The 18,196-nt window shown below is 34.2% G+C and overlaps 1 protein-coding gene across 1 annotated transcript in view; it reads right to left on the reverse strand.

Annotated features, from left to right (window-relative positions):
• The window catches only part of LOC107286248 (protein unc-80 homolog), a gene marked incomplete at its 3' end in the record, with an annotated part of 101,153 nt that overhangs the window by 38,613 nt on the left and 44,344 nt on the right, over positions 1-18,196 (reverse strand). The window contains 4 exon segments of the mRNA XM_029283891.1: positions 4,354-4,566; positions 9,623-9,795; positions 16,139-16,235; positions 17,913-18,019. Coding sequence (XP_029139724.1) covers positions 4,354-4,566; positions 9,623-9,795; positions 16,139-16,235; positions 17,913-18,019 — 590 coding nt within the window.

The following is an 18,196-nucleotide window of genomic DNA, read 5'->3' on the forward strand; positions in this document are numbered from 1 at the left end:
TGCTTTTAACACAGTAACTTATCACTTTTTCTGAAAATACAAGTTCTCTTTTTTCCATATCTTATCTATAAACAAATGTTTAAAGCCTCCTTTAAAAGCTACCAGAAACAAAATATATATTATATCCCTGATCAAATCATCCAAATTTGTATTCCTTCCCTTTGAATCTTGATCTTGATCTTTAATCTCTTTAAATAGTGTCCCCAAAGTTTCTGTCCTTTTATTTTCTCTTTGTCTCTTCTCAGAAATTCCTTTGTAAGTGTAACACATCTCTTCTGTAAATCTACAATAAGTATCCGAATCTGGTTTTTATTTGTGCATTCCTTTTAATTAAGACATCAGCTGCTTCATTTATAAATCCAGTGAAACATCTTTCTCCATATCTGTCTTGTACCTGTCATTTTTAAATCCACATTAGAATCAGCATCACTGTTTTATCTGTAAAAACCTTATCCTCTTCTATATCATCTTTTAAATCCATTTTTATAATAACAGATAAACCTAAGAGTAATTTCTTAGTACATTGTTCCCAAATATCCTTAAATTCTTCCAAAGTTAGAATATTTTGCTCCATTATTTATTGTTGGGTCTCTTCTCTTTTAATTGTAATATTTAGTTCTTTCTGGTTTCCCCTTGTGTCCAATGTTCAAAGTCCTCTCATCATATTCTTTTCTAATCAACAGCATTTTCCCACAGGAAGGTTTCTTATATTTAATTTCAAAATCTTATTTCAAATTGACCTGGCCCTTTAGTCCATTTGTAAAATTAAGTATATGCAATTAGAAGACAGTTGTCAAGAAATGTCATGATTCAATTTGTAAAATCTACTTAAAAACAAGTGATTCAGAAACATTACCAATAGAGATTCCAGAGAAAGAGGTGCAAATATTTAGAGAAATTCCAACTACAATATTAAAGAAACATAAAGAATACTCCTTCCTGACAGATCTTCTAAAGCAGAACAACATTCCTTTTCGCTGAGATAAATTGGAATTAGAAATCAATGCTTTAGACTAAATTCGGCAGCCAAAGCACAAGTTTTTCTGGAAAGGTATGGATTATAATTGCATTATTTCTTAAAAGACAAAGAATCAATTACCATAAGAAGTTGGCCTTAAAAAAAGATAAAAAGAAGTCTGGTATGGATCAAGGTTGTGGAAGTGGAATACCTGTAACTTCTTTATTATAATGGATGGATTGTAAGATTTTTATTTGAAATATAAATGGGCAATTAAAAGAGTTAAGAGAGGTAAAGCTCCAGGACTGAATAGCATATCAAGTGGATTTGAGCATTTGAAGATCATCTACTTCTTCCAATGAAGAACTTAATGGACTCTATTTTACAAGGAAATTCTATGCCTGGTTCATGGAAAGAAGCCATATATCTTTGATGCCCAAAGAGGGGCAGGACTTAGCTTCTGTGAAAAATTACAGACCAACTTCACTTAATGATGATTATAAATTGTTTACATCCATTTTAGCTGAAGGACTTTAAAAAATTTATGAAATTACATACAGGAAGATCAATGTGGTTTTTTACCCAGAAGATAACTAAAGGACAATGTGAGTATAGTCTTGGACATAATAGAACATTTACAACAACACAGTGACAAAAAAGTTTCATTAATTTTTTTGGATGCAGAAAAAGTTTTTGACAATTCGATCTGGGATTTTCTGTTTATAAAAGATGGATTTTGAACTTATTTTTTGAAATCATTTATACACTCTAGAAGGCTCAGATTTTGGTGAATGGAAATTTGACAGAATTGTGTGAAATCCAGAAAGGAATAAGACACGGTTGTCCTATATCTCTTTTATTATTTATCTTGCTGTTGGAATTGCTAAATACAGATATTAGACAAGACAAGAGTAAAAGGATTACAAATCAAAGCACATATGTATAAACTTCATGTCTTTGCCGATGACTTGATTTTGATTTTGCAAGACCCACTGAAGAATATTGAATATGCTATGAGGAAGTTTAAAACATTTGGAGTTGCGGCGGGTTTGAAAATAAGTAAACAAAAGACGACAATACTGACAAAGAATATGAATGAAGATGATCAGAAAAAATGGAAATAAAAAACAGGATTTAAAGCTATGAAAAGGTAAAATATTTGGGGTGATTCTTACAAATGAAAATTCTAAGTTATATAAAAAATGTTAAAATGTCAAATGAGATAAAGTTGGACTTACATAGAACAATTAGATTTGTCATGAATGGGATGAATTTCAGTCAATATGAACGTACTACCTAGAATGCTATTTCTTTTTCAGCCTATACAGACTATATATTTCCCCAACAGAAAAGAGATACTACTGGAATCTAAATGGATGACATATTGTAATTTATTGATATTTGAAGAAGAGGGACCTAAGATAAAAACAAGAGAAAATCTAGTATGTGAAAAATTTAATTGTGACTGAGTTAACTATTATAGAATTTTTTAAAGATTTAAATTTGATAAAAAGTTTTTTTGCAGGAGATAAATCTTAACTGAGTAGGAACTTATGTTCTGGAGATGACCATCTGATTACTAAAATTTATAAAATGTTATTTAAGATGAAAATTAGTTGTAACACAATGTTAGATCAATGGGAAATATATGAACCAATGATTTAAATTTTACTTTGAATTTCAGTTTAAAAGAAAACTTTTATAAAATGATTTATCATAGTATTTGATTCTGGATATTTTGGCAAAAATGTACAGAGGGATTCCCAACAAGTGCTGGAAATGTAATCAAACTTCAAATACAGTTTTTCATATATAGTGGTCTTGTAAGTATGCTAAATCATATTGGATAAATTTAATAATGACAAAAGAAAATATTTAAAATACAATTACTAAGGAAGCCTTTCCTCTAGGTATTATGGATAAATCAATAGAAAAACAGTTTGGGACATTGTTTCTCTACATGGTAATAGTTCCGAGGATTGTTTATGCACCAACTGAATGGATTTAAAAATTGACTGAACTGGCAGAAATGGTGAAATGAACTGCAATGATTAGAGACAATAGATTAGATAAGTTTATAAGAGACTGGAAGCCATTTGTGGACTTTCTGCATGTTAAATACAATAACAGATGCTTACAGAGGGCTTTGAAGATTAGTTTTACTTTTGGGGTTACCTGTTGATTACTTTTTAAATATAGTGAACAGATATAGTGGGTCAATTTGAATGATAGATAAATAGATTTCCACATCAGGGACATCTTTTTATGTAATATAGTATTTTTATTAAATATAGATGGGAAAGTTTCTAATTATTTGTAGACCAGTTATATAAAGGGAGGAGAATATATCAGATATTTTCAATATATTTTCATCGTTCAACCAGGGTGGACGTTTTGTTTAATGTCAGTGTAAGATATGTTTGCTATTTGTTATTTTTTATTTCATACATATGTTTTTTTATTGTTAATGTTTGAAAATGTTAGTTTGCTTTTTCTTTTTTCTTTATTTTATATGTTAATTTTCAAAATAATATTTGCAAAAGTAGAAAAAAAAGTCCTTGCTTAAAACTTCTTTCACCAGGATTGAAGGGAATGCACCCAGTATAATGAAATTTGCCTTTCTGAAGATTTCTGCCAGAGTTTTAAAACCTGTCAAAGATTGCTATATTATGGTCTCCTTGCAGGGAGTCACCATATGGAGTACTTGTGGGCAATCTCAGGTCCTCTCCTTTATCTGGAGAGAGATTCTGAGGAGTTGATCCATTTGCTGGCTCCTTGTTCCATTGCGGTCATCAGCTTCTTCTCAACAGAGCTACTGGTATTTTAAGTCTGCCATTGCTTCTTTGAAAGTCTGCATTTTTCTGTAATTCTTTCCACAGCCATGTATTTGGATAAATGTTACTATCCCCAATGAAAAATGGCTTGCCTAAGGCAAAAGCAATGGCCAAACTTTTGTATTGCATTTTTAATTAACTCTGATCAGCGGTTTTTTTGACAGCAACTTGTAAATCTATGAATAACTTACTAAATAAAACAGAAAACTGAGCTTGTTTCATTGCTGTGGAGAGGGAGTAAAAGCAAAAACATTTAGAACCACAAAACCAGCCCTGAACAAATCTTGTTTCTTTTTAATAGTAGAAAAACCTGGAAAATAATCTGAGCTACTGATCTTAACCGATCACTAAATTATTGCAGAAAAGTGGAATCATTTAAGTAACCTTGTTCAGGCTACCTAAAATGTGTGTCTAACAAAACTACATGAATAATACTACATGAATAATACTACATGAATAGTATAAATCAGAAAGCCCATGGATTATTCAGAACAGAACTTAGATGGTGTTGATTGGTAAGAAAACGAGGGACGGAAGATGAGAGGAAGGAGTGAAACTTACTTCCCCCCACTGGTAGAAGAGCTTGGCTGCATTCCACTGTAACTTCTGGTTTCTTTTATTCCCCACGATTGGAGAACGCCCACGAGAAAGGCCTTTCTTAGTAATATTCACATGATGCCCCTTCATCCATTCTGGCCAGTTGCCCCGATTGCAGCGGTGCACAAAGCGAGCACATTCCAAGAAAAGGGCTGACCTCGCCACCACTGGTGCCTCCTAAAATGCATTACCAGAATGTCCTTAAGAACATGAAAACTAGCAAGCTGAAAAAAAGTGTCAAAGACTCAGGGCGTCAGGTTTCAATTTTTTAAAATAAAAAATGTACAATGCTGTTTCAAGCAAATGTAAATGAAGCAAATATCATAGATGACTTGGACCTCAGGCTTTTTATCAGTTGACGAGGGCAGGCTCTTTTGGTACTTGAGGAATACTTCAACATTTTTTGATATGAGGCACATAATAATGGCTTCATGTAAACTGCAAAAGACAATATGTAGTGTGACAAGACTTTTTCAAGAAAAAAATATTCTAAAACAATAATTAGCATCCCAAGAGATACTAAAGGATAGGATACTAAAAATATACTAAAATCATTACACTATTTTTACACAAAATATAAATGAGATTGCTAAAAATAAATCAAGGAAAAGAGTAAAAATAAATAAATTCTTCAAATTTTAATACATTTGGCTGTAAGAAACATGAGTTTCTATAAAAATGAGAATTTCATAAACTATTCCCAAGTCATCTAAACTTTTTGTAGAGATTTAGCTCTAATAAGTGTAGTACTTCAGACTCAACACTGGGCTACCACTTCCTTGATAATGAAATATCAGTTCATTCCAATATAATACCAGTTCATGATTTGTCAGTACATCAAAAGGTACTTTGGTTACTCTCCCCTCCCTTCTTTTATTACAGAGGGACTAATCTGTCTGCTGAAAGTTAATTTGTAATATCTCATGCCTGCATTTATTTATTAATTAAAGATAACGTGAAAATTAATTTGCATTTTCATATGTACAGTATGTATATACATTTTTGTACATACTTTCCAAAACATATACATTTTCAAATAATACTTCAATTATAATTAGCTTTGGAACATTATTTCCATCACTATGCACATTTCAGTATGACTTTTTGTTCCTGTTCATAAAGCAAAAACAAAAAAGAACAATCTGTAAAAATGTTGGTATTAACGTATTACACATTCTATTTGTGTATAGTTCTGGGAAATACAAATTAGGTAACTTCAGATTAAATTGTAAACTGAAGAATTTTTCTCCAATCTCTATAATCCATAGAGGTATTTTTTTCAAAATTTGCACAAATTGAATTTGCAAGTAAATCTATATTGGCAAATGATGGAGCACAGTTCAAACTATGGCACAGACAAGGTAATACATAATTACACAGCACACATGGGGAGAAGAGGGATCTAGGGTTTATTCACATCACACCAAACAATCACATTATCCAATTTCATACATGTACAGTACTCATTGTGCTGCAGCTTTTTGTTACTTAATCCAAATAATACGATGCCGGATTTGTCTGCTTTCATACATATATTCAACTGACCCCTGAATTTTTATGTAGCTATTACCAAGTGAAAATCAATATTCTTTAATTAATACATGAACTAACATTGTAAATAATCATTATATTTCTTTTTTTCACTAGGCTTCCCTGATTGACATAAGAATTTTCTTCTTGCCTCCAAAAAAGCTAATTCCCTCCCCCCCAGAGAAGGTGTTTTTCTTGTTTCATGTTAACTAATTTCATTGGAGCAAACAAGGTCAAATACAAAAGTTCCTTTTCTCTTATACCTCCTTAGTTGCAGTAAGACAAAAAGTGAGTTTAATGTTTATATTTTTATAAATATAAAATTAATTATTGTTTTACTCTTCCATCATGTTATGCAACCAGAAGAGGCCATTATATCTACAATTCTGTGTTGAGCCAGTCCATATTAGCTCACCAATCGAATCTGCAACTATCAATGTATATGCATTTAAAAGTTTAAGTAATGTGGAATTTTAAAATTAAATGGAGAAAATAAATCTGAACTCTGAATGCAAATCTATCTCCCACAGATCCAAAGCGGACTGTGAGAGAGTCATGTTTGCTTTTTCTAACAAATGTGATGTAGGCAGCTCTGTTCAATTGAACATAGTTTTGATTGGAATGCTTGGCTGGTCTCTATAGCTCTAAAGGGGTTAATTGCTCAGCAACATCAGCCCTTGGACCTTTATTGCAAGATCTATTTCAGTTACATCTAATGCCTCAAGCCTTATCTCAACCGAGGAGCCATGATATAGCTTTCTGTTGGCTCAACTTCATATGAAACAAATGTTATCCACATTGCACTTAGAGTCAACATGCTGAATCTCAGAGTATTATGCAAAGGCATTGCAGTAGCTTACCTTATGCCCAGGGCAATCTGAAGAAGCAGCAAGAGAAAGATGAAGATGTTTGACAGAATGGATAAGGATGAATTCACACCACAGAGAAACACATCACAAATGAAGAGAAATGAATTAGCCACAAGATGCATAGCTGAAAAGAACCATAAGTTACCACTTTCATTGTCCACAGAAACAAAGCAACACATGGCTGCAACATTCAAAATAAGATGCACATTTTCCTCATAATTTGTTTATATAGCTGCGTCCTGCTGCTATTACAGTATTTGTACAATGTAGTTTAAAAATGGTGAAAACAATAACAACAACAAAATCACCATTTTTTGACAGCTTCATATAGTGGCAAAAGGCTTCTGAATAATGAATTCAACACATAGATCAAAGGATAGAGAAAAAGTTCAGAATTTGGGGAGGGGAGGGAGAGTTGATTGTCATTAGTTAAGATTAACGTGCAATTCATGCTTCAGAATATATGAATTTATATAGTTCTTGAGAGAATTGCAGCATTCATTAGAGTTAATGAGAATCAGCTCGGAATGAAACAAGCAGTGTTCTGGGTGGATATAGGTATCCCATAGAAACTCAAGGACTTGGACTTTGGGACACAGATCTTTGCCTCTCTATGTAACATGTTCCCTTGAAAACCTAAAGCCAGAGGGTCTGAATTCCAACTGCTGGCATTTCCTATGTATATGCCCAAGAAGTCAGAAGGATGTGGAACCTCTTATTCGGCATTGCAGAAAGAAATGACAAACATCATGTGATCAGGGATACCAATATCCCAGAAGTGGTGGGAACTCATTTGTTCATAGCGATTTCACTTAAGCACTAACCCTCTACAGATGTCAACTGTACATACAAGGAGAGGGATTAGATATGTGGGTACTTGGTCTCCCCCTGCCCCTGTAATTGCTGTTACTTCTTCATAGACTGGGTAGTTGCACCAATGAGGTTTCTATTGATGTATGCCTCCTAGGCACTGAAAAACAAGATTGTAAATCACAAAAAAAGTATTCTCTAAGAAAAATATTAAGTAATCAGAAATGTGGGTTTTTTTCATACTAGGAGACTTGCAGAGGGTTTCCTTTGTGAATCTTCTGGAAACTCTTCTATAGATATTGGGCATGCCTTTTTTTCATGGCTCTCCACATGTAGAAGGCAACATGAAATTAAGGCCGAGAAAAAGGGAGGGAGGAAAGTCTAGTTGTGTCCTCAAACGAAGGGATTGAAACACAAATATCCATCTAGGACAAGTGTGTCAAAGATGGATGCTGTGAAGGCTGCATGAAAATGGCCTGTGCTCTTGCACAATCTCTGGAGCTTCTGAAAATTGCAGGAGAACAGGGCATGCTTTTGTGTAGTTTTCGGAGATTGCACAGATCCTCTTCAAGAACAAAGGCCTCATTTGACCTAGAGGCACCTCAGGTAGGCCGCAAAGGCCTGTCAACAGAAAGAGAACACTGCCTGAAGATAAGTGGTCTGCAGCAGATCCTGCGGAGCACTGAGTCACAGGAACAATTGTGACTCATGTGCCTCAGGGAGATTGCTCAAGGCTCTTGTGCCTCAGGGAGATGTTTGTTTGTTTGTTTGTTTGTTTATTATCCTGACTTTAGATTTTTCTAAACAACTGAAGACATGGTACAAACCTAATACTCCTCCCTCCTCCTCTTTTCCTTAAACAACCATCCTGTGAGGTGGGTTGGGCTGAGAGAGAGTGAATGCCCAAGGTCGCCCTGCTGGCTTTCATGTCTAAAGTTGGACTAGAATTCACTGTCTCACATTTTCTAGTCCGTGCCTTAATCACAGACAAAACTGGCTCCCAGAATACTGTGAGGCAATAGTGGTGTTAGGCCTCAATTTCAGGCCCAGCCTCCATGCTGCTATTTAGGATGGCCTGGATGGGAGGAGGGAGGGGTTGTGACATGCCAGCGGGTTTATATTACTACTCTATACTACAGCATACTCTACACTACTTACTGTAATGTCTTGAGATGTGAGACTACTGGTACAATTACACAGAAGGCAATAAAAGCACAGTCAGGAGGAATGAGGGTAACAAAAGAGAAAATTCATACCTTATTTTTCCAGTGTCTTCCCAAATGAACTAAATCTAACTACTTCCTAATAGAACTTGAGAAATAAGTCAAAAAGTATCTCTGAGGAACTACTGACATGAGGATGCTAGTGATTGGGAACATGTATGCATAGGTAGAATTACTTACAAAAATATATCATGCAACTCCAAAGGTTTTAAACATCAAAACACTATGTTAAATGGCAATCAGTGTAAAATCAGCAAGGTGAGGCGTATTAATGGTGGATGAGATGAGACAAAAGCAAAAAGTAATTTGCACAATGATTCTTTGGATCCCAATCTATGCGGGAGATGGATTATTTAGTCCTTGGATCCACAAATCTCAGGCTATAAATAATTCCTAAAGCAGAATACAATGAAGACTTCCTCAAATCACTATCCCTTTACCTTCCAGAGAACAACCTGAGACTCATAGCTATGCGCTAATTATTGATAACATCAACTGAACTCTGTGGAATTACTGTAGCTGGAGTTATAAATGACATAACTGTATAAGAGGCTTAGTAAGTGGAGTTGTGATAAGTGGAGGTTGAATAAGAAAAGAATTGTTTTCATTAGGCATAGCATAAATCCAAATGAAATGAAAGACATAATTATAGATGGATAAAAAATAATTTGTCATTGTGCTTAGCATTAGTATTCCCATCCTTTTCTAGTTTTCTCTCTCCCAGCAGTTACCATACTTCAGCACAAACCAGAGTCTTCAGTATTACAAACAGAACTCATAAATAAGTGCATAGGTACTTACAAGATCAAGAGCAGCTGCAAGGATAGAAGCATCAGGGATTGTTCCTGGTTCACAGCAGTTTAAGAGAAATTGAAACCGCTTCATGCCTTGCCGAATGGCTCCCAAATTCACCACATTCTTGGATTTGTTTCCCTCTTGGTTGGAAGCCAGATGATCTTCATAAGTCTGACAACCTTAAAAGAAAATCGAAAAGGGAGGGCGGGAGAGAGGGGAAAGAGAAAGCCCCCACCAATGTTTAAACATTCATTGAATCTACTGACAATTCTGAAGCAAATGTCTTCTATTGATCTGCCCTGTCCTTGAGCATCAACAGTGACAGAATGAGAGAGGCATATATTCAAAGTATCTATGACTACAACAAACTCTATGAAGTCTTTAGGACATGTTTCATCTTACCTAGCACCAGAGAAAATGGGTAAGGTTTATGCAAGAGTGGATTGGATCAATGTTCATCACAGTGGGTATAGACACTGATTTTAAAACTTTCCATAAATGAATTATGCTTAGTCTACACTTGGGACAGGGAATGAGCGAAGCACTGCTAAATGTGCAGGAAGTTCACAGATTGTCAAGAAGAGGCATGGGGATATTTCAAAGAAGTTGCACATTGAAGTCAGGAGTCAGCTTGAAACCTGAGCCCATATTTTATGGATTTATGAATTGTCAATGATTATGTCACTTTTGAAGATAAGTGATAAGTGACTTTTGAAGATAGATTGCATGACTGGTATTAAAATGAGGAACGACATGTACCAAACTTAAGATCCTTAATGGAAAAACAGAAGACATGCGTAATTAATAAATATTTCTGGATGACACAACAATAACTGATTGATTATTATAACAGAGAAATAACCCGCTGCATCATTTCATGCTTAAGAAAATAGTTTCACTTTGTGTAAAATTTTGCATTTATTAAATTCAACTTTTTTGACCAGTCAGAACATTTTAAAACAGAAATATCAATCTTAGGAAGCATGAGGGAATAAGACCAAGTCACAACAAACCACCACACATATAAAAAAGAAAAGAAAAAATATTAACAAAAACTAATATCTATGTTTAGTTATGAATTTGTAATAAATTTGTAATCTACAAATTGGGTAAGCCTTGTTTTCTATGTTATTTCCTGCATAACTGATTCATAGAGTCATAAAACTGGAAGAGGCAACCTTCCTGTTCAATGCAGGAATCAAAATGTAGACTTCCAGTTTTGTGCCCGTAGCGCATGGCTGTGCGAAGGCGGATCTCCGCTCCCCACGGCTAGTTTCGTCCTGCCAGGGGGACCCTAGATGGGTCCAAAGTCGCCCCGACGAGGTGACCGTGAAGGAGGGGCACCCCATTGAGCACGAAGTGACAGCAATTGCTTCGTTTGATCCAGGGGAAGCCCTCTGAACCCGACAGGAGAAAGGCTAGCATGAGATCAGCATCTAGCCCAAGCTACTTGCAGTCAAAGTCCCAGAGCACAAACCTGAACATCGGTGAACAGCGTGCTTGGAATTGGTGAGAGTACTGATCTTCTTTCTTCTATCTACTAATTGAATCCTTGATAAAGATTCCCAAAGCAAGAAAACCTCTGGAAGTGAAGGGAGGGGACTATATCCCCATTCCCTTACAGATGGAAGCGGCAAATTAATATTAAGGAGGAAAGAGATATATTAAAATTTGATTTAAAATACTACAGTCTGGATAAATCTAGGAACTAAAAAACTATCAGGATTATACCCTAAAGAGTTTTTGATGGAATTATAAAAATATATAACAAAAATAACTTTTTGATTGAAAAAAAATGAAAAAGAAATAACTGCTGACATCTAGTGGAGAATCAGAGAATAGAATACTAACAATAAGGACTCAGAAATTGGCAGAATGCCTAGAAACAAAGAAAAAGCTGTTCCTTTGAATTGCAAATACCTTGAAGACAGCTGGGAACAAAGGAAGAGCCAGCCATAAGATTAAAAAGTGTCTGAAAGAAAAAAAAAACACCTGGACTGTTGCTTAAATCTAAGAACTGTTTATGGAAAAGAAAAACCTTGGCTTTTGGCTAATCTTTTAGAGGAGAATCTACAGGAAGGATTTAAAGTGGCTTAACATACTGAACTGTAATTTTGACTGACTGATAAATTGACTTTTAAACTAAAACATTGATGAAAGATTATTTGAAGGGGGGAGACAACATGGATATCACATACGTATCAAAAAATGACAGGATGCTACATTCAATATTTTCTCCTGAAGGACTTAGCCTGGAAAATCAAGGGCCTCCAGAAGTAATACTTCAAGGCAAGATAAATACTTTCCAGGAGGAAATATATGTAATGTTAGGACAAATACAAATGACAATAGATTCAAACCACGAGGAAATTTGAAACAAATTTGATGATTTAAATAAGCATATTTCCAATCTAAATCTACAATTAAAAACACCCAGGAAATAACAATGAATGAACAAATAACTCAGATAATAGACTAAAAATTAGAAGAGTATGATCAAATTGATGAAATAACAAATGAAAAGAATTACAATTTAACACAAACAGGAAAAAATCTATAAAGTTCTGATTCAACAAGAAAAATGGAATGGACTATAGAATTACCAGGAGAACTATCAAAGTTTGGAGACAGAAAGTATTCATCTTACTTACTTCATCTTTTGTATTCCCAACAACATTTGTAAAAATACAGGAACCGCCAGGTAAGCGGATTACATCAACTTGGAAAACTACTTGGCAAAAGAAGAAGACCAGAGACAGATACAAAAGATTTGACTCGCCCTCCCAGATGGACTATTACGTGAATAAACATTTGTTTGAATATGGCTAAAAGAATAGAGAATTTTGAACATAAAAGGCCCTTATAACAAGAAGCATAAGAGATTTAAGTAATATAGTATGTTCTATAATATACGAAATGTAAAAATAGCAGGTTGATGTAACTTTAATTAATGTAAGTGAAATATAAACTGATTAAAAAGGATGTTATATTTAGATATTATAAGATAGATAAAAAGTATAGTATTTTTATAATGCATGACATAAAATATTGGGATGATGTACCTAAATGGGAAAGTTTGGACAGTTAGATGACTAACATATGAAGAAATTATGACTGATAAGAATTAGATTGAATATAAGGTAAATTAAGTGTAAACAAAAATTATGAAAATAGGATGCATGCTGAATTAATGAGATGATGGTTATAAGAATAATATAAGCTGAAAAAAATTTATACATAGAGATTATTATTATTTGTATAAATATAAAAATCCTATATCTAATCATTTATATATTGAAAATATTAAGAATTATATTTTGGTTAAGGTTGAAGAAGGAGAATATAAATGGGAGAAGGGAAGATCAAAGAAATATATCATTAATTAATATATTAATTATGGAATTATTAAATTTAATCAATATTGATTGTTAATTAATTATTATTTTCCTTTTTTTCTTGATAAAATATAAACCAAGACAACACACTGTGCACCAGGCACTGGAGATTGTTATAGTTAAAAACCAATAAAATATTTATTTAAAAAAATGTAAGCATTCCAGGCAGATAGCTGTTCTCTACTTAAAAACATTGAATGCTATCATATCTCCCTCAATAATCTTTTCTCGAGGTTAAACATACTCAACTCCTTCAATCTTTCTTCATGTGCTTAATTTCTAATCTCTGGTCATCTTGGTTGCCCACTTCTCTAACTTATCCATATTCTCTGATTTAGTGTTAATTCCTTCCAATTTTATATTATTTGAACATATAATAAAAGCTTCTTCCTCTCCTTTATCCAAATCATTAATGAAAGTATAAAAAGTAGAGGATTGATCTTTGCAGCAGCTCATTACTTTTTAATCTGACAAAGAACCATAGATGAATACTCTTTGAGTACAGTTTTCAAGACAACTATGTATCCATGTCATTGTCATTTTATTCAGGTCATGCTTGTGATACATCAGGGGTGTCAAACTCGCAACATCACGTGACGTGTCGTGATGTATCACGACTTTTTTACCATTGCCGGCAATTGGGTGGGCACAGTTTCCCCATGACATATCCGGCCCATGGGCCGCCAGTTTGACACCCCTGTAATACATCTTCAGGTGGTTACATCCTCAGGTACTTTATCAAATGCTTTGCTGAAGACAAAGTAAATTTTAACTATAGATTCCCACAATCTTTTAAGGAAACTGCTTAATTTCTTTTTAAAATGAGATAAAATTAGTATGACAAGATTTGTTCTTGACAAACTTACTTATTTCTAGTAATTACTGCATTGGTTGCTGTAGAATATTCCCAGGCATTCCTGTTAAATTGTTTTATGATATTCCCCTCCCCCTTTGTGAAAATGTGGACAACATTTACTTTTCTTCTGTCATCTAGCACTTCATCAGTTCTCCAGAACTGGATTTGGCCAAAGCATCAGCAATTCATTCAGTTAGTGTGGCCACTTATGGCACCAAACCTGCCTACTTTAGCTTAGAGTAAACGCCTTCCTTCCTTCCTTCCTTCCTTCCTTCCTTTTCTGCTAGCCAAGTTCAACTTGATTCTTTATTTGTCAGAAACTTTGTTAGGGACTCCACCTCAAACTCTTCTAAGTAAACTCCCTAACAAGGGAGTAGGCAGGGTAAGCTCAAAATAGTCAAGATGGCAGCCATAATGTTGCAATGGAAGCTCCACCAGTTTTGTACATGCAACTCACATAAAAAAGCAGAACATCAATTGCACTTTTGTGGTGAACATCTTGAATTTTGGCCATAGCCTGCAGCCCTGCTCCCAAGCTTAACTTCCTCAATCAGCTGACTCTCTGAAATCAGTCAGCCTTATACTCCCTCTACAGTCTTTTTACTTAATAGGAAGAAGACAACCAATTACCCACAATGGCAGTAGTTCAGGAAATGACTTTTTCACTCCTCACAGCTCAGCAAAAAAATGATTCAGAGCGTATAGTTTCGCTCTTCTCTTTTCTTTTTTTTTCAATTCGATTTCAGTTCCATTTCTATCAGTTCTACCCTTGCTCACTCAATGAATGATGCGACAACTCGTTCCTGGGGTTACTTGGTTTGTTTCAGTTTTCTGTAAATACTGTTCTTATGAGCTCACATTTGAGTAAGATTGAGTAAGATTAATTGCATTACATAATTAAGGCTGCAGTCCTGAGGTTACTCATATTCTGCCACACTGCGCTGAACCTAACCTAAGAACGTTTGCATATTGTATGTATTGCCTCTACATTTTATTTTAAAACAAATTACTCCTTAGTACATCAATAAGATCTTTATATTGCATGCTACTGAGTTATGAACTAAAACTATTCATTAGCTCCTATTTTCATATAATGATCTCAAAAGCCAAACAAAATGGTATTTTCATCACTATTGGATAAGCCGTTCCATTTTAAAAACAGATTTTGTACAATTTAAAAAATTGAAGGTTGAAATAAAAAAATTTCTACTTGAAATTAACACTTAAATTAATACTTGTATTACCATACTAAGAGATACCAATAATCATATGTCATATGTCTTCATCTGAAATATCATTCTCTTTATATAAAAAGGCATTTTATGAAGGAGCAATGGCTAAATGAGGTAATAACATCACTTCCATGTTTAATGAAGCAATATGTAATGTTGGGTCATGTAAGGTTTTGTGAAAAAGGCAACTAAATCCATTGAGAGGGGATGCTGTGTCCCTTTTTCAATGCAAAAACAGGAAAATAACAAGATGCAAGGTTATTTCTTTGATAACGAGAAGCTCACATATGCATATCTGAAATATTTGAAAGCAGTTAAAACCTAGCCTTGTTTAGAGGCAAAGACTTGTTTCCTTAAAAATAATAAAGTAATCAATCATATTTGTCATATAATTGTTCTCAATATCATTTATAATTTTGCTAAGAATGAAGGACAGCATCTCTATAAGAAATGGCATGACAACACAAGACAAGCAAACACAGAAGAAAAGAGATAATTAAAACACATTTGTACAGGGTTTTCCATTTCATCAGTGCTGAATTTTACTGAAAATGTAGATGATCAATAATGGGGAATAAAAGCTGGTGGGCACATCCAACGTTTCACATCAAGAACCCAAGTGAAATATTAGCATACTATGTTTGAACCCAGATATCTGTTTCCAAATTTCATATTTTCCAAATATTGAATTTGATTTCTTCAAAGGTCAATTTTGCCTTATCTAAATGCATTGGCCCATATATGCTTTTCCTTCTTGGCTAGAACTGAATGAAAATAAAAAAATGACATAAGAAGAAATGAAAAAAAGTAATGGCTATAAAATATATAAAGCCATAGAAAACAAAATAGGTCCAGAAAATATGTTTTTAAAGGTAAAGGGTGAATTAGAGAAAGAAAATATTTTTTAAAAAAAGAAGGAACAAAGAAAAAGATAAAAGTTTAAAAAAAGGACTGAAGAAACAGAACCCTGATTTCTAACCATCTTTTTCTTCTGTGTGATGAAGCCTGGATGGATGTCTTCGGCAGGTGCGCCATTTACCAAGACGCTTGAAGAAATTCTCCTCTTCTTCACGCCCATTTTCCATGCCACTTCCAGGCCCACCTTCCGATAGCTTCACTGCACTAGTAAATTTCACCTAAATGTTAAAAGAAGCATCATTTCATTGTTTTCATTGCTGAAGTAAACATAGCATTTTAAATATTCTCCTTAAGAAATATTCTCCTTTATTAGTAACATTTTAAAGCCCATACCTCCATAAAGAGAACCATGTTGAGGGAATCACAGTTGAATAAATAGGAAACAGGAGCAAAACAACCTTCCTTCCTTCCTCTCCTTCCCTCCCTTCCTCCTCTCTCCTTAGTGCTTAATATAGCTATTCTTCTACCTCATGACTTCTAAAGAAAACTAGTCACTTAAGAGAGAAGGCTAAGAAAGCTCGTCAGTGGCTTCATTTTCTCTGCCTGTAGGAATACTTGAGTGCCATTTATTTTTTGGAATTATTGCTTTGTTCAGAAAAATACTCATCCAGAAAGAAAGTTTTAGCTTCTAGTAAAGCAAAGTTTAGCTCCAATAAAACAATAAAACCTGTAAAGTCCATATTTTCATATTTAGGTTCCTTGCAGTTTACCAATAAGCTGGCAGTGTGGAGAACAATGATGGGAAATTAAAATGCTTGAGAAATGCAATTGAAGCTGTAGCTCAATCCCAACCTTTAGCCATGTTTAAAGTCTTCTGCACAAATATTTAGATATAGTAGTTTCACTCCCTCCTTTCCTTTTTTCAGCCCTTCTCTTTCTTGACATTTGTTATTTTCTTCAGCTTAGTTTGGTTTTGATGCAAAATTTTGTTTTAAAATTATTTGTTCTTGTACCAAATTCCTTTAGCTCTAGAACCTATAGTAAGAGTCAAACCTCTGCACTCTAAAGTCCAGTTAATTTCATATATTTGTGTTTTCCCCCCTGGACATCACACTACTGAGTGCTATGTTCTCTGATGCTCAATAACCTAAGGCTTTCACATATTTTAAATGGGTATTTAAAAGCAGAAACATTCAATTTGTGCCCACAGTGTTTTCTAATTAGACCTGACAAACTGGGAAGAAAAGTTGTTTGTGTCCATATTATTCTGGAGTATATAATCAATTGGGCTATATATTTTCCCTTTCCAATCTATTTTAGCCCCACGGTCCAATTTTTATTTGCATGCAAACATCACAGATGTATAGCAACCTATTGCTCTTTTCTATTTTCCATTGGAAAATATTTTTCCTAGTATGTGGCTTTTCAAATCTCATTTATAGGATAATTAATATAGCATTGGGTATTGGGATGGCAAGGGCTTGATCTCTTCACTTATTTGTTTTTGTTTTGTTGCACTTAGCCACTTAATAGGTTTGTATATACTGTATGTTTGTTAAAAATGAAAGTCTGCAGTTGGCTAGTTGGTTGAGTTATTTTTCCCCCCTCAGAAGTAAATGTTCTTCCCTTTGTTGAAATGCTGAGAGTATGACACAAGTTTGGAAACGATTCTGGTCTCTTTATTGTATTGATGAGTGTGTATGTGTATGTGAAAGGAGACTGTGCAGCAAGAAATGAAAGTAAAAGCGTGCATGGCTTAGTCAATTCTTTAAGATGGAAGACTGATAATACTTGGAAGAATGCACAAATTTAGAAACAATATGCAGTGACAATTTCAGTCCAGGAAGAAAGTAATATAGATGTTGAAGATATAGGTAAAGATACACAGAAAAATAAACATGCACATTCAATATTAGATAGCTTTTTTTTAAAGTGTGAAAGGGTTGCATATTTACCCTGGAGCTCTGCCTGATGAAAGAAAGACGATCCACAGAGCTAATATCCAGAAGATCTTCTACACCATCTGCCAAACCAGAAATTGATGAACGTTTCAGCCAGTTCCCTGTAATACAGAAAGAGTAGGTGTGAATATCTTTCTGATACTACTAGTTGAATAATGTACATCTCTCATTACTGCTACTAAGGACTCAGTTCCTAACATCTGAACAAAATATTAGGAGTCATATAAAGGAAGATGGGGAAAAATTCAAAGACACTGAATAGCATGGCAAAGTATCTT

This window comes from Protobothrops mucrosquamatus, unplaced genomic scaffold (assembly GCF_001527695.2).
Source record: "Protobothrops mucrosquamatus isolate PMUCROS unplaced genomic scaffold, P.Mucros_1.0 scaffold263, whole genome shotgun sequence".
Lineage (NCBI taxonomy): Eukaryota > Metazoa > Chordata > Lepidosauria > Squamata > Viperidae > Protobothrops > Protobothrops mucrosquamatus.